This window comes from Dunckerocampus dactyliophorus, chromosome 1 (assembly GCF_027744805.1).
Source record: "Dunckerocampus dactyliophorus isolate RoL2022-P2 chromosome 1, RoL_Ddac_1.1, whole genome shotgun sequence".
NCBI classification, from domain to species: Eukaryota; Metazoa; Chordata; class Actinopteri; order Syngnathiformes; family Syngnathidae; genus Dunckerocampus; species Dunckerocampus dactyliophorus.
The window spans coordinates 30,597,488-30,619,202 of NC_072819.1; the positions used below are offsets into that span (position 1 = coordinate 30,597,488).

General features: G+C 42.0%; 1 protein-coding gene across 4 annotated transcripts in view; it reads left to right on the forward strand.

Annotated features, from left to right (window-relative positions):
- dip2ba (disco-interacting protein 2 homolog Ba) overlaps positions 1 to 21,715 on the forward strand; it is a 55,165-nt gene that overhangs the window by 24,971 nt on the left and 8,479 nt on the right. Inside the window, exons 2-29 of one of the 4 annotated variants that reach the window (XM_054772255.1) lie at positions 7,765 to 7,836; positions 8,439 to 8,594; positions 8,702 to 8,827; positions 10,124 to 10,354; positions 10,453 to 10,581; positions 10,935 to 10,946; positions 11,286 to 11,405; positions 11,472 to 11,669; positions 11,754 to 11,845; positions 11,921 to 12,031; positions 13,067 to 13,190; positions 13,441 to 13,550; positions 13,646 to 13,748; positions 13,825 to 13,889; positions 13,967 to 14,060; positions 14,150 to 14,269; positions 14,389 to 14,503; positions 14,803 to 14,942; positions 15,030 to 15,166; positions 15,394 to 15,474; positions 15,568 to 15,695; positions 15,826 to 15,940; positions 16,035 to 16,236; positions 16,333 to 16,445; positions 17,940 to 18,020; positions 18,154 to 18,277; positions 18,386 to 18,507; positions 20,365 to 20,476. In XM_054772255.1, the coding sequence (XP_054628230.1) occupies positions 7,765 to 7,836; positions 8,439 to 8,594; positions 8,702 to 8,827; positions 10,124 to 10,354; positions 10,453 to 10,581; positions 10,935 to 10,946; positions 11,286 to 11,405; positions 11,472 to 11,669; positions 11,754 to 11,845; positions 11,921 to 12,031; positions 13,067 to 13,190; positions 13,441 to 13,550; positions 13,646 to 13,748; positions 13,825 to 13,889; positions 13,967 to 14,060; positions 14,150 to 14,269; positions 14,389 to 14,503; positions 14,803 to 14,942; positions 15,030 to 15,166; positions 15,394 to 15,474; positions 15,568 to 15,695; positions 15,826 to 15,940; positions 16,035 to 16,236; positions 16,333 to 16,445; positions 17,940 to 18,020; positions 18,154 to 18,277; positions 18,386 to 18,507; positions 20,365 to 20,476 (3,333 nt within the window). The remainder of the gene's footprint in view (positions 1 to 7,764; positions 7,837 to 8,438; positions 8,595 to 8,701; positions 8,828 to 10,123; positions 10,355 to 10,452; positions 10,582 to 10,934; positions 10,947 to 11,285; positions 11,406 to 11,471; positions 11,670 to 11,753; positions 11,846 to 11,920; positions 12,032 to 13,066; positions 13,191 to 13,440; positions 13,551 to 13,645; positions 13,749 to 13,824; positions 13,890 to 13,966; positions 14,061 to 14,149; positions 14,270 to 14,388; positions 14,504 to 14,802; positions 14,943 to 15,029; positions 15,167 to 15,393; positions 15,475 to 15,567; positions 15,696 to 15,825; positions 15,941 to 16,034; positions 16,237 to 16,332; positions 16,446 to 17,939; positions 18,021 to 18,153; positions 18,278 to 18,385; positions 18,508 to 20,364; positions 20,477 to 21,715) is intronic. The other 3 variants (XM_054772284.1, XM_054772274.1, XM_054772264.1) reach the window with 3 other exon arrangements.

Genomic DNA, 21,715 nt, shown 5'->3' on the forward strand with positions numbered 1-21,715 from the left:
TATTATATTATATTATATTATATTATATTATATTATATTATATTATATTATATTATATTATATTATATTATATTATATTATATTATATTATATTATATTATATATAGAATATTATATTATATACTATACGACCTTATAATTGCAAATGTAAATGTGATTTTCATGTGGCCCCATTTGCTCAAAGTCGCTAGGACTGGTTTGTCGAAATGCAATCCCTGTTTTTTGCCCAAAATGGGTGCTTCAAAGCAAAATGGCTGACTTCCTGTTTGTTTTTGAACATGGGATCTTGAGACGTTTTTGTGTGTCGTTTCATGAGTGATGTCTCCACCAAATTTTGTGAAGGTCTGTGGAACGGGTGATGGGGGATAATCTTTTCTTAATTTGTAGGCGCTGCTAGCCAGTCAATTTGGGGTGGTCTCATTTGAGAGCTGCACTATATTGTTCAGGCATGGATTCTTACTCCCGTATAAGTTTTCAACCAGATGGGACCATCTGCAGTGAAATTATGACACTTTGATGGTCAATGGTGAAGGCAGGAACTTCGCCGCCATGCCACACCCACCACGTGTGCTTTACGTGCATATGGTTCGCAATTTAAGCTCATCAGTCTGTCAGTCATACATTCGTATTGAATTTGCTGTCGATCTGAAAAATCTCCTTTTGAGGAAAAGGTTAATTTATGTAGCAACCTTTTTGTTTTACATTTCCTGTCGCCACTGGGTGGCGCTGAGACCAGTTCATGAAGTGAGCTACGCATAGCTTCAAGGTGTTGTCTTAATCTTATGTACCAATTATGATGAAGCTCTGACCTTGTGGAGCCAAGTTATTAACATTTACAGTTTTATTCAAACTTCAAAGCAACATTAGAATCAAGATATAAGTTTGTCACCATTCCCCACCCACATCTTATGGACCAGCCTAAAATGCGTCACATCTGTCTAGTGTCTGTTGATTTTTATTTGTACTCATTTGGTCCCTAGGATTAGTTTGTTGCAATACAACCCCTGGTTTTCGCCCCAAAATCGCCACTGGAGCCCAAAATGGACGACTTCCTGTTTGTTTGGCAATATGGATTCTTGAGATTTTTTTTGTGCGTCCTACCATGATTGACGTCTCCCCCAAATTTCAGGATAATACATGAAATTGGTGGTGGGGCAAATTTTTTTTACATTTAAAGGGGGTGCTACTGAGTGAATTTTGGGAGTTTGTGTTTGGGACCCCTGAAATGGAAAATGTTTGCGCTTGCAAATTTTGACTTTTTATGCATATTGCCGCTATTGCTGGTGCTTGGGCCCTAATAAATATTGCAGTTTCAAAAGGGCCGTAAAAATCCAGAGTGTAACCTAAAAGCAGGTGAAAAATGACAAGAAAAAGAAAAGAAAAAATAGGTAGCTGCCAAAGCACATTCCGATCACTCTCTGCAGTCTGGATTTTAGCCATTTTTATCCCACAAAAACCCCACAAAAGTAGGGGTGCCCAAAATGTGACCCAGAGGCCATCTGTGGACAGTGGCTAATTTGTCATTGCATCACTGCAAAAACAAAATAAAATAAAAAAAACTAAACTAAACTAAAAATTAATAAAACAAATCTTTGTATTTAAATACAAAGCTTTAAATATCTATCACTTTTTAATTTACTTTAAAAACCTTTCTACAAAATAAATCAATCAATAAATGTCATTGAAATATGTATATATGTATGTGTGTGTGTGTATATGTACATATATGTATGTGTATATGTGTGTATATGTGTATGTGTATATGTGTATGTGTATATGTGTATAAGTGTATGTGTATATATATGTGTGTGTATATATATATATGTACAGTATGTATATGATGCGGAAAAAAATAGCGCAGCCTATAGTGTGACTCTTCTCCTGAACCGCTGCACACAAAATTGAACATTTAGCAAAACATGCACATCTACTGTGTTGCGTGTGCTATTATTTTTCTGTCAAATACACATGGTAGGGCTGCTATTAAACCCCAAAGATGGACCACAAAAGTTGCATTTGACTTGAACTGTCAAGAATCCCATTTCAATTTGGTGCACGCCTTTGAGTGGGAGGGCATGGGTGGAACTTGGACAAATAGTCAGTCTTGTGGGAAATTGTTAGCTAGTATGTCTTCCAAACCATTGTGAGCGCATACCACAGGGGGCACCGCAAATGTCATTTAAAAACATTCCACAACACTTTCTCACCTTTTGCGGCATGATGGCCTGCAAACTTTTAGTTGCATCTGATGGATTTTTCCCTCTTGGACCACTTCTGCCCTTCAACTTCTTTTGCTCATTGTCTTCCTCTTAAGGTTTATGACCTCTATTTTAGCACCGTTGGAATAGTTTTTTGATTCACAGTCAAAAAATGTCCTCATTCATCTCTGGCTGCCCTTGATGAAGGCCCCGCTCAAGAGGCGTTTCTCTGATGGATGTATGCAGCAGAACTCTTCATCAAAGTCATGTTCCATAAAGATTTCTGTGTCAGGATTGCAGAGGCTGCTGTTGTGTGCACTAGATTCTTCTTGTTGTTTACAGTAATAATTGTCTTGATAGATGACGGGTACTCACTTCATGAAGGTTTTAGTAGAAATATCTTTCGGGACACTTCACAAAATGACATGTCCAGCTGCTACTAACGATGCTGTCTAATCCCAACTAATTTGAATATTTGACTTCAGCAGTCCTGGTGTTGTTTTGATTGAATATGTTCGCATATGCCACAGAAAATAGGTATATAATTTGACAACACATTGTCAAATTTTTACCACAATAGCTTATCTGTACCACTCTTTGGTGCATTTCAATTGCGACAGATACCGCAGTCACTTATTGAACAGAGGATTATCGGTCAATAATGGAGTAAAATTGGAGGACCACTTTTACTCCACCTAATGTGCATATTTTGGCATGGTTGGAAGTGGAATTTGTGCATGTTTTTACCTCTCTGTGACCCTGGACTGTCATCTGTGAGGGTGGTCATCCCTCTTTCTGATTTGTCTCAAGGTCAAAGTTCAGCAAGAGGAGTTGAAAGGAGGACACACAGGGTCACAACTTTTATGAAGCTTGTGCTCAACTTTCAAAGCCTGCGTGGCTGGTGGAAGATGACTGCTTATTTAAACACCAGGAATTTAGTGTTTCAGGGCGTACACTAGGACAGTCATACCGGGCTGGATTTGGCTGCAACTCTCCTTCCCTCTCCTGGCCTCTGCTGGCTTGTGCTCACACTGGGTATTTGTACAGTACTTTAGTCAGTTACTTGCGCCGTCACTTCTATACAAATGGTCCTTTGGTTATGTACGGGTTAGGGGTGGGGCTCTCTGGCCACCTCACGATTCGATGCGATTATGATTCAGAGGCCTGCGAGGAGATGATAAAACGATAATAGATGCATCTAGATGCATCTTTTTTTGTGATCAATAGTTTCCGTTTTTTCATGCATAATTTTTTGGTGTTTTCTATATGGAATTTCTTTTTACTCACTGTGCTTTTAAAACAAAGCATATTTGTAATGATCCACAATTAAAATAAACATTATTTTTCAGATTAACTTACTTGCCTTATCTTTTAATAGGTTACATCTACCAACATATTTCCCATTGCACAGAACCAGCAGGAAAAGTAATTGCAATGTCAGTGGAATTACGTTGCGATGGGACGTTGCATCTGTGTTCCAATGTGCGCACCTAAGCTCGAAAGCCGTGCTTCTCAACAATTGAATGTGGTCGCAAATCCTTTGCAATAAAAGTTGCGATGGACTTTGTGATTCGCTTCGCCTTTCCTGAGATGGGTGGAAAATTAGTTATCACCTGCTCGATGGTTTTCTGGTTGGCAGCAACTTCAGCTGGCTGTTTTTCCTCGTGGTTCGGGTGGAAACGTGCTATGTGGTTTCTCATATTTGTCGCGTTCCCAAAATATTTTAAGCTTGTGTGGCAAAGCTTGCATATTGTCTGGCTCTTGTCCAGCTCATTTTTACCTTCAACACGTGAAAGCCAAAGTGCTTCCAGACACTGGCTTTAAATCCAGCGGGTATGGGTCAGTGTTTACGCTAAGCCATTTTGGTAGCGTCTTACACCTGGTGCACCACCATAAACTGTCCGGGCGGCCTGTTTTTGTTCAGTTTTTTTTTTTCTGTCAGCATCGATTACATTTATGAATTGATTAATCGTCAATGTCCGCATCGCGATGCATCTAAGAATCGATTACTTCCCCCACCCCTAGTACGAGTTCCGTTCCTAGTTGTGATGTAAGTCGTGTTTTGGTATAAGTCGTGTCTTATACCTAAATTAACTCTTCTGTCACTCACACTGTACACACACATGAAGGACATATAAAAAACAGTAATAAAAAGATCAAATACAAGAATGAAATGAAACAGTAATAAAATAAAAACAACATAACAACCCCTTACCTTTAGTGTGTGACTTTTTGGGAGGAGGAAGTAGAAGAGGCAGTACAATAATAAAACCACTGCACTTAGCTGTTACTGTGGCTGTCATAAGAGTGGTTCATTTAACATGATGAAGGATACGATCTTTATCCTTAAGGATGGTCGTCATAGTCGAATGTTTAAGACCGAAAGTGCTCCCATTATTGGTGGATTTTTCTGTTGCTTTCCTTTCTTTTCTGTGGTATATTTCCACCAAAAGTGCCTTCCTTACTCTTGGGAGACATAATGAAGTGCAAAAAGTGAATTAATAAGCCATGTTATTCACTCTGTGGAGCTTTTAATGAGGCATACACTGTATTCATCTGCAGCGGCCATGACGAGGAATACACTGTATAGTTGCAGCGTGCAGTGTGTTTAAATCCGCAGCGTGTGCTGAAACTACTTCTCGAGCGAGTCCTGTGTTCACGGACCAAAATGAAGTTTTTAATTAATTTATGGCAGCATGTATGTAACCACGAAATGCTGAAACTTGAAATGCTGTAACCTGAGGACCACCTGTATTGTGTGGATTATTTTGAGTCGTAGTATTTCTACTGTGGAAATACTACTGTGCAAATAATTGCAAAAGAGATTGCAATAATGAACTCACACATCTTTATTAGACACATGAATGTCGTCATGAGTGAATGGACATGCCGTGGGTTTTGTCTTTTGGATTATTTTAACTATTCCTATTGATTTCTATTATGAAACATGGGGGTCATTTTAGGAACTAGTGATAAATTATTGCATTACAGTCATTCTATGACTCGGCTACATTGCATACACGTGCATGCAGTTGTGCCGTGCACCCCAGCTCGCCAAACATGCTGGACTTTAGGTGTGAAGTGTGTCTAGTGTGAGTCCACCCTTAGACATCATGCATAACCTAAACAACAAAATACACAAACAGTGCAAGACTGACACATATCTGACAGGGAAGTCCTCAGTCAGCGTTTAATATCTTTATTCATTAGCACTCCTTCTTCACCTGCACCACCTGTGTATGTACACAGTTTGACTTAACACACCTCAAAGGAGCATTACGCCAGTTGTCTTTCTGTTTAGTATAGTGTTCTCCAATCAGCACATTCCTCTGTCGCAAAGAGACGATTTTGGCAGCACGCACACACAGGGTGGGGTAACACTCATATCCGGTCCTCTAACCTCAGATTACACACATGCACACAGTCGCTGTACTGTTGTGTTCACCCTCCAAGCTCCACATTCTTTCACTCCAAATGTCCAGCTTTTCCCCTCTTTTAGAAGCAGCTGCCTGAGTCACTCTTTGAACCCAGAGCCCTTTACTGTGTCTGCGCACACTGCTGACCACAGTCAGTGCCTTCGTACCAGTGCCGGTGTTGTTTTACCCCACGTCTATCGCAGGCTGTCATCTGTCTGCTTACCATCGACCAACCTGTACACCCTCCCCTCCCACTTTGGCACCAGAACTGGGACTGACAGAACTCTGTCTCTCCTGACTACAATGATGTGCCAGTCTACTAATATACATTTGCAGTTTGCTATGTTTGTGTAATGTATGTGTTTCCTCCTGAATGGCTCCTTGGCATAAAGAGTGTGTGGCTTGTCTAAGACAAGGACAAACAAAGAAATACAAAAGGAGTCTTGTGTGCACAGTAAAGCCAGGTCCCAAAACTTTTTTTTTTTAATACACTAAACTCTCCATCGCAAACTCCTACTCTATAGAACTCTCTGATTTTCCCTGGAGATGCACATGTCTATGAGTTTTACAGAAGCTTCCTGAAAGAAGTGCACAAAAGTAAGTGTATTTGGCAGAAACGTGTTTTTATAAGTTTTGCTTATTTTCCAGGCAAACACCACACATTAGTGCATAATGACCTTAAGTGTTTGAATGTTTTAAAGTTGCTACACACAGTATCAGTAGCCATTTTTATATGATGATCCCACAACATTGCCATGTTAGGGCTGTAACAATAGAGCCAGCATGTGTCTGTCTGTGCCTTTTACACAGAACCCAGCAAAGTGCTCTTTCACAGCACATGCTAAACATGGCATCCCACAATCAAATAATTCAATGCATGGTGATGTCAACGCTTGCGTATGGTGTGACATACTTGTCGGTCAGCGACCATAGCTTTCAACACAAGAAGAAGTGAAGAAGTGGAAAAAGTGATTGTCAAGTGTTAAAATTCACACTTCGGTCCTTGTGTGATTACCTGTATACATGGGCGACATTGCCTCTGTTACGGCTTTGCTTGAGGCACATATGCCCCTTTGCCTTGTGTCATTTCTGTCTTTGCTGTTGAACTTTGCACACACCCCAGTCTTTCCTCTTCTTTCCATTGTTTTGTCATACACACACACACACACACACACACACACACACACACACACACACACACACACACACACCAGGAAATGTTTCTCTCCGTTCAAGCAGTGACTCTCACCATGTGTTTGACAACTGCGCCTTACCCCCAAAAATCACCATCGCCCATATCTTCTTTCACCCCTTCCTTATCTTTGATTTTTTTATTTTTTTTTTGCCTTTTCCTCCTTTACCCCAGTAGGTCGGACCAGGGTCCACTTGTTGTCACCAGTCAGTGTCTAAGGAGGTGTCAGTGGATTGAGACTAAGCAGTCTTCTGGCCCATTGAACTTGACATGGTGTTATCAGTGGAAACTGGGGAAGGGGAATAATAGCCTGAGTGAGGGTGATTGCACCGGGGTATTGTTTCTGTGTACAAGAGGAGTATAATATGTATGTAAGGTAACAGGATAGGGGTGTGTCCCACATTGCTGCACAAGCAAGCTCTCCATTCGGGGGTCTGTATTTGCCTAGTGGACTTTGTACCCTCTCTGTTGTCTGACAAACTGGTTGTGGAGGGGGTGGGCTGAAGGGTAAAGGGTTCCATGTGAATTTTCTCTGCTCACTATCACAACTGTGCATGAAAACCTTTGCTTTGGTCACTGTTCTTTGCTAGGCACAGTTATCTGCAATTATCGTAATCATATTTAGGTTTCATAGCCTGAAGGAGGTTTTGGTGCGTGCCTCATGTTTATTCACTGGCGCTAATATAAAGCCAAACAATGGTGTTATCTTCTTCACTAAGTACTAAATGTTCTGAGCCCCCCCCCAGCATGTGGTGTTCAGTAGATTTAGTGTAAAGAGGATTAATATTATTATGAGTGACTCAACCCTGCTAGATATATTAGCTACAGCAGCAGTGTGTTCGGGAAAGAGTGGGGTTGCATTGTGTTGCGTGTGGTGGATGTGTATGCTTATTTGGCTGATGTTTGTGCTGCAGTTGTAATAAATGTAACAGTGTGGTGTCGCTGTCCTCTCTCCTAGGTGACATCACACAGAAAGGTTTTGAGAAGAAAAGAGCCAAACTGCTGGCCTCCTACATCCCTCATTTGCCCAGTAAGCTGCTATTAATGTTTGATTCACTTGTAATTACACCTCACGTTCTCCGCTGTACAGTTCTGTCATTAAAAACGTCTGGCTGACACATAAGAGAGTACAATCATCAACTTTGATGTGTTATCTAGTTCTGCTTAAGTAACGTTACTTGCTGATGGGCTTTGTCCAACATTTTCACAATTTCTTACAATCTGGGGCACTCTAGTGGTCACTAGTAAAATTGCACATATAAAATCATTAGTATTCTCTTAGCCTTTCAGTGTAAAAAAAAGGACAACATTTGATAAATTCAATATGAAATACCCCAAAGAAGCCCTTTTTTGGTAGGCACCAGACACCACATCCCATTTATACAGCCATCACCCATGATTCCATCATTATTGCCTCCCCAAGCGCTTAGCTTCCAAGGCTCTCTCCCAAAGGAAAACTACGGTACCATAGATCCATTTTGTCTGTTAACACAAGTATATTTTTGAATGTCATTTTCAGAAGTTTTGAGACTGCCTTGGCTTATCATGTACTATTTATGCCATTATGCTCTTATTAAGGCATATTTGTTTTTTGTAATGTTTATGTTGTTAAGTCAGTATTTTATTTTATAGATGTGGATATGACTTTGCCAGATGTGCAGCTTTCCCCGGGCCACAGTGGCGACCCCACCCCGAGTCCTGAGGCCCCAGGCCCCTCTACATCTTCAGTCTCCAGACACCACCGTGCACACCGCAGTGGAGGGGCCAGAGATGAGCGCTACAGATCAGGTACATACACTGTTTGCATGGAGAACCCAAAAAAACAACAATTAACAAATCATATGCCTATTAGTGTTTTATTTCACTCAATTGTCTTGTTGTCTTTATTTGTGTAGACATTCACACAGAAGCTGTGCAGGCGGCGCTGGCCAAACACAAAGAGGAAAAGATGGCGCTGCCTATGCCAACCAAGAGACGCTCAGCCTTTGTCCAGTCTCCCAGTGATGCTTGCACACCTCCAGGTAAAAATCATTCCTAAAAATCTGGAATCTCTCAGTATCTCTTTTAGTTAACCCTTATAGTGCCAAAGTCGTACAATTGCGACAAGCAACATTGTTGAATTTAACAAGCCATTTCTGCAAATGTGGTGCCTCATGTAGTTAATACTTCACAACAGGCGATGGCGGACACCTGTAACTTCAATCTGAGCAACATTTGTTGGCGTTTCTATGCAAAGTTTATAATTGTATAGACTTTGAAACCCCTTGTGCATGCGGCAGCTAAACACGGCTAATAGTGAGGGGGGTCGTGGGAATGTAAAAAAACACGGAAATAGCGGCGTACGCGGTACCTTTGACTCTTTGGCAAAAAATACACTGCTAAACGATAGATATGACCTGGGAATACAGTGACCTGTATGAATGAGAATATTCACAGGCATAATAGATAGATAGCTAGATACTTTATATCTACAGTATCTATGTAATAGCAGTAATAATGGTGGTGCAGGTAGCAGAGGTGTTCAAGATCCCGCTGTAAATGACGATGATGATGGCTGGGTTTGCTTGAGAGATGAGGAAGAGTATCACAAGGGGATCAGACATTTGGATGAGCCGGTATAGTGGAGACGGGGATCTGACATCATAATATTCACATTAGATGAGTAAATTTAGCAATTAGCTTCTCAACGTGGCTGTAAACAACATTGTACAACATTGTAAAACATCTGAGAAATACTTGCGATTAGGCTTAGGCTATGACATTTGTTTAAAAGTAAACAGAGTAGCCGTTTACATTTGTTTTGATCATCAAAAAGTCCAGGGACAAAAATCAAATATCATAATTTTCACGTTGGCCTACCACTCTCAGAAATTTTTCATTGGGGTGGCCAAGGTGAGACCATTTACTCACATAGGGGTGGCAATAAGTTGATACCTGAAATGTTTATATGGCCAGTGTAGTGGCTGTAGCTCCGCCACTGTGCAGCAGCATTCTGTAATTGTTTCCACGCCACATTACAAATTGCATGTACACAGTAATTCCAGGCCAAAATGATGTGCTGATGTGCGCCGGCAAATACAGGAGCCCCATAGACCTGTATACAGCATTATGTTCATTATTGGCTTTCATTATAGAAAAAAATCCCGATACCGATATTACATTTTTATGCCAATATCAGGCCGATGATATCACTGGGCCGATATTATCGGTCATCCCTAGTCAAAACTGAAAAAAACTCTGGTGCCTAACTGGTTAACTCTCCAGTTGACCATTGTTCGTGGAGACAGACTTCAAATTATATTTTGTCTTTCCACCAGACACATCTTCTGCATCAGAGGATGAGGGCTCACTGCGCAGAAAGGCTGCCCTCAGTGCGGCGCTAGCTCAGGGCTTGCAGAGCCCCGATTACTGGATTAATCGTTCCGTCCAAAGCTCCTCCACATCGTCGTCAGCATCCTCAACCCTCTCCCATGGAGAGCCCAAGAGCCAGCCTCAGCCCCAGCCTGCTGCTTCCGTCTTGACTGACATACTAGCCCACACCCGCATAGGTAAATTTATTAAAAAAGCACAAATTAATACATTAGATCAAGTTATGCTTTATGTTTATGGTCCACCTAAAAACCTTTTGTCCATTTCTGTCCATTAGAAAGCAGTGTACCTCCAGATGTGACATCCTCTACTCCTCAAGACAGAGGTTCGAGGGTGGACCTTCCTCCTGCTGTTAGGGGCATGAGTCGTGGGCAGAGCCGCTCTAGCATGCTGGATACTGCTGACGGTACACACACGCACACACGTGACGGTCATATCTAGGGGGTCTAAGGTCAGTGTGTCTGTATAGAAAAAACGAATCACCTTTCACTCCAAATCTAGAAATATTTCAAACTTGGTTATTGGGTGTTTAGGTTCTAATCATTGCAGTTGAGTGACATAGTTCTGTTCTGCATTAAACCTCCTTTCAACAATATTGGGGGTGATGACAGTCTTAGTGTGTGTTTAATCATTAAAGTGTCCATAAAAATCATCAACACCGTCATGTTGTTATGATTTGAATGCCGCTAATCAAAGATATTTTGTGTTCTTTCTTTTGGGTCCATTAATGCATCCGTGTCTTGCCTTTCATTAAAAAAGGAAAGAGAAAAGGTAATATAAATCAAAACCTTGGATGGGGAGAGATGCTGAAGAGGCTCCTGTTAGCTTGCTTTCCAGCCTGTCAGTCTCCATGTGTGTCTCAGTGACTTAGGTTTAGACTTAGAGAACCTCCTATGTTCAATTTCCCTTAAATTCTTCCAGCCTGTGTCTGTCGAAGTAGCAAACTCTCCTTTCAAATCTTTTCTGCTCCTGATTATGATCCTGACTATGAGCCTGTGCTTAAGAATCTGCCTCTGTGAGTGTGTGGTACTACAGAGATTTGTGTTAGATTTGCATTTACAGAAGTGTTTAATTTGTTTGTGATGGTTGTTGTCCTTGGTGTTTGCCCAGGTGTGCCTGTCAACAGCAGAGTGTCCACTAAAATTCAGCAGCTGCTAAACACACTCAAGCGGCCTAAAAGACCACCACTCAGTGAATTCTTCCTTGATGACTCTGAAGAAATAGTAGAAGGTGAATATGCATTCATTATAACAGATGACATCCATACTCTTTAATTGAAATCTTGGTTTCCTCCAGTTCCCCAGCCAGACCCCAACACCCCAAAGCCTGAGGGGCGTCAAATCATCCCGGTGAAGGGGGAGCCCCTTGGTGTTGTTAGTAACTGGCCGCCTGCCCTTCAAGCAGCCCTGGCCCGCTGGGGCGCCACCCAAGCCAAGAGTCCTGCCCTCACAGCTCTGGATATCACAGGCAAACCCCTCTACACCCTCACATATGGTGAGCAATACTTGACCTTCCAAAGCACTTTGACCACTCCTGTGCAAAAATAAGAAACAATTTATTGAATTTTCCTTCTCACAGGAAAACTGTGGAGTCGAAGTCTGAAACTGGCCTACACGCTGCTCAATAAACTTGGCACAAAGACAGAACCTGTGCTACAACCTGGCGATCGAGTAATTGCATGTCAATCATGGAGTGTGCACATGTGATGTACACAATGTTGAAATGAATTATCCGTTGTATTTTAGGTGGCATTGGTTTACCCAAACAGTGACCCTGGAATGTTTTGGGTAGCGTTCTATGGATGTTTGTTGGCTGAGGTAATCCCAGTGCCTATTGAGGTGCCTCTGTCGAGACAGGTAAGGATGTCACTCATGTAAAGTAAATCATCTGTGGTGGTCAAGATTATACATTATCTTACTAAAAGAGCATTTGATGAAAGCAAGACTAGTATATCTGACCCTGTAGTACTGTAGTGATAATTTAATTTGCAAAAAAACTTGTACCGTAAATTCCAGGCTATTGAACAGATCTGATTAAAAGCCACACCCACCAAATGTATGTATGTATGTATGTATGTATGTATGTATGTATGTATGTATGTATAGTACTTTATTATTCCCACAGCAGGGAAATTCACTTGTTACAGCAGCAAGCAAGATACGCAAGTAAAGAATACATAGTGACTACAACATGGTTCCGGTGGTGCAGGTGTTGTAGAGCCTGACAGCGGTCGGTATGAAGGACCTGCGGAACCTCTCCTTCTTACACTGCAATGACAAAGATTTTTTTTTTTTTTTTTTACATTTATAGGCCGCTCTTGTCTATAAGATGTAGGTGTCCAAATTGTAACAAGGTATATTTGCACAGAAAAACACACTACAGACATTGCAATCCTACTTACACTCCGGGGTCCCAGCGTCACTTGTTGTCTCCGATGACTGAGACGTAAGACGTGTTTTTCATTGGAATTCAACAGCTGCCACGGTCCTACCAGTCCAAGCAGAAGCTGTAGTAATTCTACACTTGATCAAACTCACTTAAGATTTGTCAGACCAAAAGACGATCGCTCCATAAGACTTCAAAACGTGATGTTAGTGTCCACTTTACTACAATTAACTACTTCTTGAATCACTCTAAGCATCACGGGAACTGTAATTGATTTAGACATAAATTAGCCGCATCATTGTTTAAGCCATAGGGTTGAAAGTGTGAGGGGAAAAAAGTAGCGGTTTATGATCCAGAATTTATGTGCTCCCAGTGACCACAATCTATGGCTGTGTACAGGTTATCATGGTCCATTATATTGACTTTTATTAGTGCATGTGTGATTTGTAATTGCGCGAGTCAATTCCAGCATGTCATAAATTTCTTGACCCCTGTGTCTCTCAAAGGATGCAGGCAGTCAGCAGATCGGCTTTCTGTTGGGCAGCTGTGGCGTAAGTCTGGCACTGACCAGTGAGGTCTGTCTCAAAGGTCTGCCCAAGACACCAAATGGAGAGATCATCCAGTTCAAAGGTCAGCGAGCCCCGATAGTCCATCGCTAATTCTGCTGGATATACTTCTCTGGGGGCCCATTAGATGGCCTCATTAAAGGAACTATACAGTGTAATGTTTGGGGCTTTAAGGTGTGATTGGATGGTCTCGTAGTCTCTGCTTGTACAGTAGGAGCTGAGGCTGCAAACTAAACTTTGTTTGAGCAAGGCATAATGTCTTTTCTAAGAGAACTTTTTAATTATGTCAGCTGAAATACTTTCATCGTAACCAGGATGGCCAAGAATGAAATGGGTGGTGACAGACACCAAGTACCTGACCAAACCGTCCAAAGACTGGCAGCCTCATATTCCCACCGCAAATACAGACACCGTCTACATTGAGGTACTTGTCATTACTGACTGATCTCAAAAACGTGCTCTGTAATTTTGTGTGAAATATAATGATTGAGCTCTTCATTTGTCAATTGTCCGCTAAAGTACAAAGCGAGTAAGGAAGGGACAGTGATGGGAGTCGCTGTATCCAAGATCTCCATGCTGACTCACTGTCAAGCCCTGACTCAGGCCTGTAACTATTGTGAAGGTCAGTGCTTCACATCTCTTCTTATTCTTGTGTATCGCGTTCTCATTTGCTAATGTGTTCCTGCTTTTCGTGCCAGGGGAGACGCTGGTTAATGTGCTGGACTGTAAGAAGGATATGGGCTTGTGGCATGGTGTCTTAACGGTGAGATAATTGCCCCCACCTCCATATACCACTTAACAGCCAACTGTGTATTGACAACACCTGTTTGTTCCTCACAGAGTGTCATGAATAGAATTCACACCATCACTGTGCCATACGCCGTCATGAAAGCCTGTCCGATGTCCTGGGTGCAGAGAGTCCATATCCACAAAGGTTTAAGTTAATCTATGTTCTTTTCATGATTGCCTTTAATATGTGTCTGTAAAATGTGATATCTTTCCTGTCCTCTTGTCATCCTACAGCTCGTGTGGCCTTGGTCAAGTGCCGTGACCTTCACTGGGCAATGATGGCCCACAAAGAGCAGAGAGACACCAACCTGTCCTCCATACGGATGCTTATAGTAGCTGATGGAGCAAACCCATGTGAGTAACATCCTTTTTTTAATTGACTTCTATAACATGTGGAACTGCATACTTCATGCTTGTTTTTTGTTGTTCATTACTTTGTTGTTCATTACATTACCCTCCTTTTGCCCTCTTAGGGTCTGTGTCATCATGTGATGCCTTCCTGAATGTGTTCCAGTCTCACGGTCTAAAGCCTGAGGTTATCTGTCCTTGTGCCACTTCTCCTGAGGCCTTGACGGTGGCCATACGCAGGTACAATAGGTGTAGTCACACCAGGAGGCAATTTCAAGCTAAACATTTCCACATCATACTAAGTGTTATACATTTAGTAAGTCTTAGAAGGTGCTGTTTTTTTCAGTTAAACCACCTTAGTTTATTAGGAGTACGGTACAGGAAGTAGACAGAGGAACAAAGACAGATACTTCTGTTTTCACAAACAAATGTCATGATTTAGTGGAGTGTTTACAGACCACAGCATAATGTGACCTTTCTGCTGCCTTCCTGTCCAGCCCATTTCATGCTAGCACTTCTTCCTTTGCCCCTCGCTGCAGGCCTGGTGCACGAGGAGCTCCTCTGCCAGCCAGGGCCATTCTGTCCATGGGCGGGCTGAGCCATGGTGTAATCCGAGTTAACACGGAGGACAAGAATTCGGCTCTAACTGTTCAAGATGTGGGCCATATCATGCCTGGAGGTTAGCCATAGATGCTGCCACACGTTGTAACTCCTTCCAGCATCATAATACACTATGTCAATGTTCTGACCTTAATGTGTATTTCAGCTCTCATGTGCATCGTGAAACCAGACGGCTCTCCTCAGCTGTGCAAAACTGATGAGATAGGAGAGATTGTGATCAGCTCTCGAGCAGGAGGCACCATGTACTACGGCCTTCCTGGTGTCACCAAAAACACATTTGAGGTCCGTCAAAACCCCCCAACTTTAAGTTACTTGATAGCTCAATACTCCTCCATAATGGCTAACAGTAGAGGATGTTTCTTTCAGCGTTACCTCACTAATTACAGCGATATGCCCACTTATGGGGATGACTTACAAATGCATCTTCACCATCTTGATCTCTTCTTTGAATCTTTTGTTCCCACAAGTGCATACGGTACTTTCTTTAAGGTTTTTTTTTCCTTCTTTAGGTGATCCCTGTTAACCAGTCTGGAGCACCATTAGGAGAAGTTCCCTTTACCCGTACTGGTCTGCTAGGATTTGTCGGACCAGTAAGGGACACTTACACAAAAATAAAGCATTAGTATGTTTACATTCAGTAAATAAAACAAGGTGCTGAGATGTGCCTCATGTGTCTTTCACAGGGCAGCTTGGTATTTGTTGTGGGGAAGATCGAGGGGCTGCTGATGGTGAGCAGGCGACGCCACAACGCTGACGACCTGGTGGCGACTGCTCTTGCAGTGGAGCCTGTCAAAACTGTTTACAGGGGAAGGTGAACCACTGCCTGCCTTCTTGACTGCTCTGTGCCTATGTGTTCACAGTATTATTTATTGGTGTGCATTTTGGGTGTTATTATCTGGAATGTCTTTTTTTTTTATATCCCTTTGTTGGTCTTTGTCCAGAATCGCAGTGTTCTCAGTGACTGTGTTTTATGACGAGAGGATCGTGATTGTGGCAGAGCAGCGGCCTGATGCCAGCGAGGAGGACAGCTTTCAGTGGATGAGTCGAGTTTTGCAGGTATATGTTTGGTGATGCTATTCAACTTTTTCTATGTAAAAGTGACCCTTTTATGTGGCATTCTTGTATGACATGATGCATATTGTCCTTGTAGGCAATTGACAGTATCCACCAGGTTGGCCTGTACTGCCTTGCCCTGGTTCCAGCCAACACTCTCCCAAAGACACCCCTTGGAGGTATCCACATCTGCGAAACCAAGCAGAACTTTCTGGAGGGAAACCTGCACCCCTGCAATATCCTCATGTGCCCACACACCTGTGTTACCAACATGCCCAAACCACGGCAGAAACAGCCTGGTGAGTTTTTTAGAATTAAATGAAACCGGCAAGTTTTTTATTGTTTTGTGGTTTGTGCTTTTGATTAAAATGGCTGTATGTGTATTATCTGTTTAGTGGACGTTGGTCCAGCTTCTATGCTGGTGGGCAACCTCGTGGCAGGGAAACGAATCGCCCAGGCCACAGGTAGAGAACTGGGTGTAGTGGAGGACCAGGATCTGATTAGAAAGGTACAGCAGACCATTCTGCGTTGATGTTAATATCTATGGCAAGGTTGCCACACATTGTAAGATCTACAGTATATTAAAATGCAGCTCGTATGAAAGTGACACAACTAACAAATGTTGCACTGTCATGCAGCATGCCGGGGACATTTCATGCTTGTCTTACTCAAAAACTCTTATTATTCTGCCTTTTATTCCATTTGGGTTTACATATAGCTCTATATGTGGCCTACAATGATGGTAAGGTTCTAGTTGGGCCTCTCCTTCGCTTCTGCTGCTTCTTCTGTCAGTCAAATGTGTGTTTGCAGCTATGACTTCTTTAAGGCCCCATGAGCAGCTTGGCCCGGAGCTCAGAGATAGCTCTCTGGGCCGGCTCTTAAGCCAGCAGGGGTACACACTCCACACACATACACAGACAATGTAATGTACAGTAATATGCTTAAAATAAAGTTACATAGTGTCGTCTTTGTCAGCTACCTTTTTCAAACAGTAGCTGGCCAGCAGCTCAATAGCTTTCCCAATACACCAAACACACACCACTTTTTTCATCCACTCTAAGTGAGCTTCTTCACATTCACAAAATGCAATATACCTTGTGGTGTATTCACATTTAAATAACTAAAAGACAACCATATAATAATGTAATGTAGACTATAATAACTACAAAGGACTGTTTTGGTGTGCACCTCTGCTCGTTGTATCCGCTCCTGTGTGTGTGTGGGTATAGCATGGCTTTGACAAGAGGTCTGTGCAGCCATGTCTGCATGACCCTCACTCTCTGTTCCCTGATAATGTGTCTGACAAAGGGTGGATGGTACTGAGCTGTGATTGTTGCGTATATAGTCAACTATGTGGCTGAATCTATTCTTGTTTGGTTTCACTGAGCTGTGTAATGATCAGTTAGTGCCTTTGCATTAATGTATTTTCCTGTTCTTGCTTTAGCGTCCCTCTAAAGTTGACTCTGTGAAAAGCCTGTATGGCTTCCTAGCAGGTGCAGATGGTCCCAGCATGACCTGGCATAACAGCCCTCTCTGGACACAGCCACATTCCCCTTGTGTGCTTGCATGTGTCCGAGCGATAGGTCACTAAACAAAAAACACAGAATATCAGTGATAGATGTCCATTTAAAGGGATAGTTTGGATTTTTTGACATGAAGTTGTATGACATCCCCATCAGCAGTGTACTACAACAGTGACTCCAACCCACTACGTTCGTCATCACGGATCTCCGATCAGAACCGGACTCACTCACAGGACCAATTGGGGTGGGGGGGTGGTATGTCACTGTTGCTGATGGGGATGTCATCCAACATCATGTCAAAAAATCTGAACTATCCCTTTAACATCAAGTCAGTTTGAAATGACCACTAAGACTAAGACTGTTGGACATTGTATATTTGATATTTTATTTCAGGCAAGATTATATATGTGTTGTCTTTTAAATGGGCTTTCATTTAGAAACAATGCAGCTCTGTAAGAGTCATTTTGTCGCCTTTGCAGCACCAATTCTTATCTGAAGCACTCCAGTGGAGAGCGCAGACGGACCCGGACCATGTTCTTTATGTGCTTTTGAATGCAAAGGTAGAGTACACACGCATACTCATCCTATCCATTTAAGAAACTCGTCTGTAGCATGGAAAAATGGATGAATGCATATATACTGGTCCGTTTTGGCAGATAGACATTGACTGTGCTTCCTGTATTTCTGCTGCAGGGGGTGGCTGTGTGCACAGCTACATGTGCTCAGCTACACAAAAGAGCAGAGAAAATAACAGCCACCCTCATGGAGCGAGGAGGCCTCAACACAGGAGACAATGTGGTGCTGCTTTATCCCCCAGGTAGATGCACACAAACATCCACTCTGCCTTTTTTATCATCAGTTCTCCAATACAAATTGAAGAATAGTTTAGGAAAGAAGCTTTCTGTTCTATCTCCTTCCTCCGCAGGGATTGACCTCATAGCTGCCTTCTATGGCTGTCTTTATGCTGGCGTCATCCCTGTGACTGTGCGGCCCCCCCACCCACAGAACCTGGCTGCCACTCTCCCCACTGTCCGTATGATAATTGACGTGAGTATGCACAAGCATAATGCCTAAACATATAGTGAAGCCCAAACTTTTTATTTGGCGAATGAGTATCTTTCAGCTGGAAATGGCAAATGGCATACTGTTGTTATAAGATATTAATTAACTATTGTTAGTTTTATTATTTTTATATTTTATCAAAAATGTTCATGTCCAAAATTATTCATCACCTTTCTAATAACAGGCATACACACCTGATCAAAATCTCAAGATCAGTTGAAAAATTGCTAAAATTTGCATTTTGCACATTTGGATCCGAATGAGGTTTTAAGTAGAGCTACAATATGCAAAAGCAAGAAGGGGGAGTGAGACAAAATAACATTTGGAACTTGTAATTTAAACAAACAAACAAAAAAAGAAATAGGTTGTTTATCACTTGATCAAAAGTTTAAGACCACAGGCTATAAGAGCCAAAATCTGCTCAAAATGTTCATTTTTTGTCAGGCATTCATACTGTCATGCCCTCCTGATGGCTAAAGCTAAGAAGCTTTCTCTTTTTGAACGTGGTTGGATTGTGGAGCTGCATAAGCAAGGCCTCGCGAATGCCAATGCTGCTGAGGTTGGATGCAGTAAGACAGTCATTAAAATTTTTTGGAAAGATCTTGAGCATTATGGAACAAAAAAGTCAAGTGGTAGACCCAAAAAAATCACACCTGCGCTGAGCCGGAGGATCGGATGGTCTGTCCATCAAGACACAAGGCGTCTTCGACCCAAATTAAGGCCCTTACTGGTGCCGACTTCAGCGCAATAACCATCAGACGGCATCTGCGGGAATAGGGTTTAAAAAAACAAATTCAAAGACCTCATCTCCTTCAACGCCACAAAACTGCCTGTTGAGACTTTGCCGGGGAGCATCAAACATGGGACATTGAAAGGTGGAAAAAAGTTTCATGAGAAAAATTTTTACCTTGATGGTCCAGATGGCTTCTAACATTACTGGCATGACAAGGGGATCCCACCCGAGATGTTTTCTACCCGGCACAGTGGAGGGGGGTCCATCATGATCTGGGGTGCTTTTTCATTCAGCGCGACACTGGAGTTTCAGGTGGAGCAGGGTTGTCAAACGGCGGTTGCTTACGTGCAGATGTTGCAGCAGGCATCCCTCATGACTGAGGGACCTCGTCTGTGTGGTAACAGCTGGGTTTTTCAAAATGACAGCGCTGTAGCTCACAATGCTCGCTTGACCAAGGACTTCTTCAGGGAAAATAACATCACTCTTTTGGACCATCCTGCATGTTACCCTCATTTAAATCCCATAGAGAACATTTGGGGATGGATGGGAAGGGAAGTTTATAAAAATGGCCATCAGTTCCAGACAGTTGATGCCCTTCGTGAAGCCATCTTCACCACTTGGAGCAATGTTCCCACTAGCCTCCTGGAAACACTCGCATCAAGCATGCCCAAAGCAATTTTTGAGGTGATTAACAAGAACGGTGGAGCTACTCATTACTGAATCCTACTGAGAATTTTTTTGGTTTTGTTTTTTTTTAATTATATTTTTAGTGATGGTCTTAAAACCTTTTGATCAGCTGATAAACAGCCTATTTCAGTTTGTTTTCAATAAATTACTTTTTCAAAGTGCTTTTTGTCTCACTCCCCCTTCTTGTTTTTGCATATTGTAGCTCTACTTAAAACCTCATTAAGATCCAAATGTGCAAAATGCAAATTCTAGAAATTTTTCAACTGGTCTTAAGATTTTTATCAGGTCTGTATCAGTCACATTTGAACTTTACACGTTAGTCAATGAGAACCAAATGACCTCAAGACCTCTCTTTCTATTATAATTTGTGAAATCATGCTGATTGAACACTCTGAATCCACTTCTGAATGTTTATGATCCAGGTGAGCAAGGCAGCTTGCATCCTCACCACTCAGCCTCTTATGCGGATCCTCAAGTCCAGGGAAGCTGCAGCCAGCGTCAATATCAAAACATGGCCCACCATCATTGATACAGGTGCTCGACTTTATTTAAGCTTGTTCACCTTGCAAAAACTTTATGTACAATACCCTTTCTGGCCAATAGGTGTCTTTAATGACAGAGATGTCAAAGTCTCAACCTGGGACCAGCATTTTCCATTGGTCATTAAGTCACGACCCACTTTTAGTCAAACAAATCAAATGTATTACTTTTTTTTAAATCACCTAAATCATCTTTTTATACATCAATTCACATAATTACATGTCCAAAATGCATTTTAGCTGAAGTTATTAAGGCATTTTATGAAGGAGATAATGAGAAACATGATAACTGCATGCATGCAAATAAAGCATAAAGTAAAAATCAATATCAAAATTGCACTAAATAAGTTCAAACCCTTTTGGGTCCCACCCCACCAGTTGAGAATCACTGCCTAATGGCACATCTCACTTGCTGCATGTACAGAAAATCTAACATTTTGCTGTAAAGGTTGCAAGCTTACCGCTTTGTTATGCTCCAGCACCACAGTGCTGGTGTAAGAGACACTGGATGGCTCCTCCCCCTCTCCCTCCAAACCCTCTACAAATGCACCATTTTAAAATCCTCAGCCTTCGCTTGTACAATAAAAATGACTCTTGTTTCAAAAAGAATCGTTCCAGCTCCTAGGTAGCCATTTACCTTAGATTCAAACCACAATCCCCTGTGCCAAATGCCGATGTTGTTACCCAATGCACCATTCAGCCACTTAAAAAAACAAACTCTACATTGTACAGTACGTATCAGGTATGTAAGCTCCTTATTGGCTGAAATGCATTAATAGTTCCATCATGTAGTTGAACAATGCCAGCTCACTGCTTTTGTCTTATCAACTTTTTCAAATTGGTGAGATTGTGAGGTGAGGGAGGATTATGTCCAAGTTCGGTCTTCTTGTCTCTATAGCTGGTTATCTTTGGGTTGCATTGTGGAAATTTTTAAAGCTTTCAGACCTGCATTGCACAGCGGTACGGAGGTGGAGAACCACTCCTGCCTGCTCGTGCAGCGTATACTTCGCCTTTATTGATTGCTTGTATTTCATTACCAAATACTGTAAATGCATGACGCAAGAAACACGTCCCGTCTTTGACTTTGAACGCGCACCCCTGCTCACTAAATATAGTGACCATTGTCAACACGACTCTCTTCTACGTATGAGGTTAATGAAGCAAGACACAACCTCTTAACCCTTTATCTTCAAATACAGTGTCACCGATACGCCTGACTTAGATTTTTGCAAAC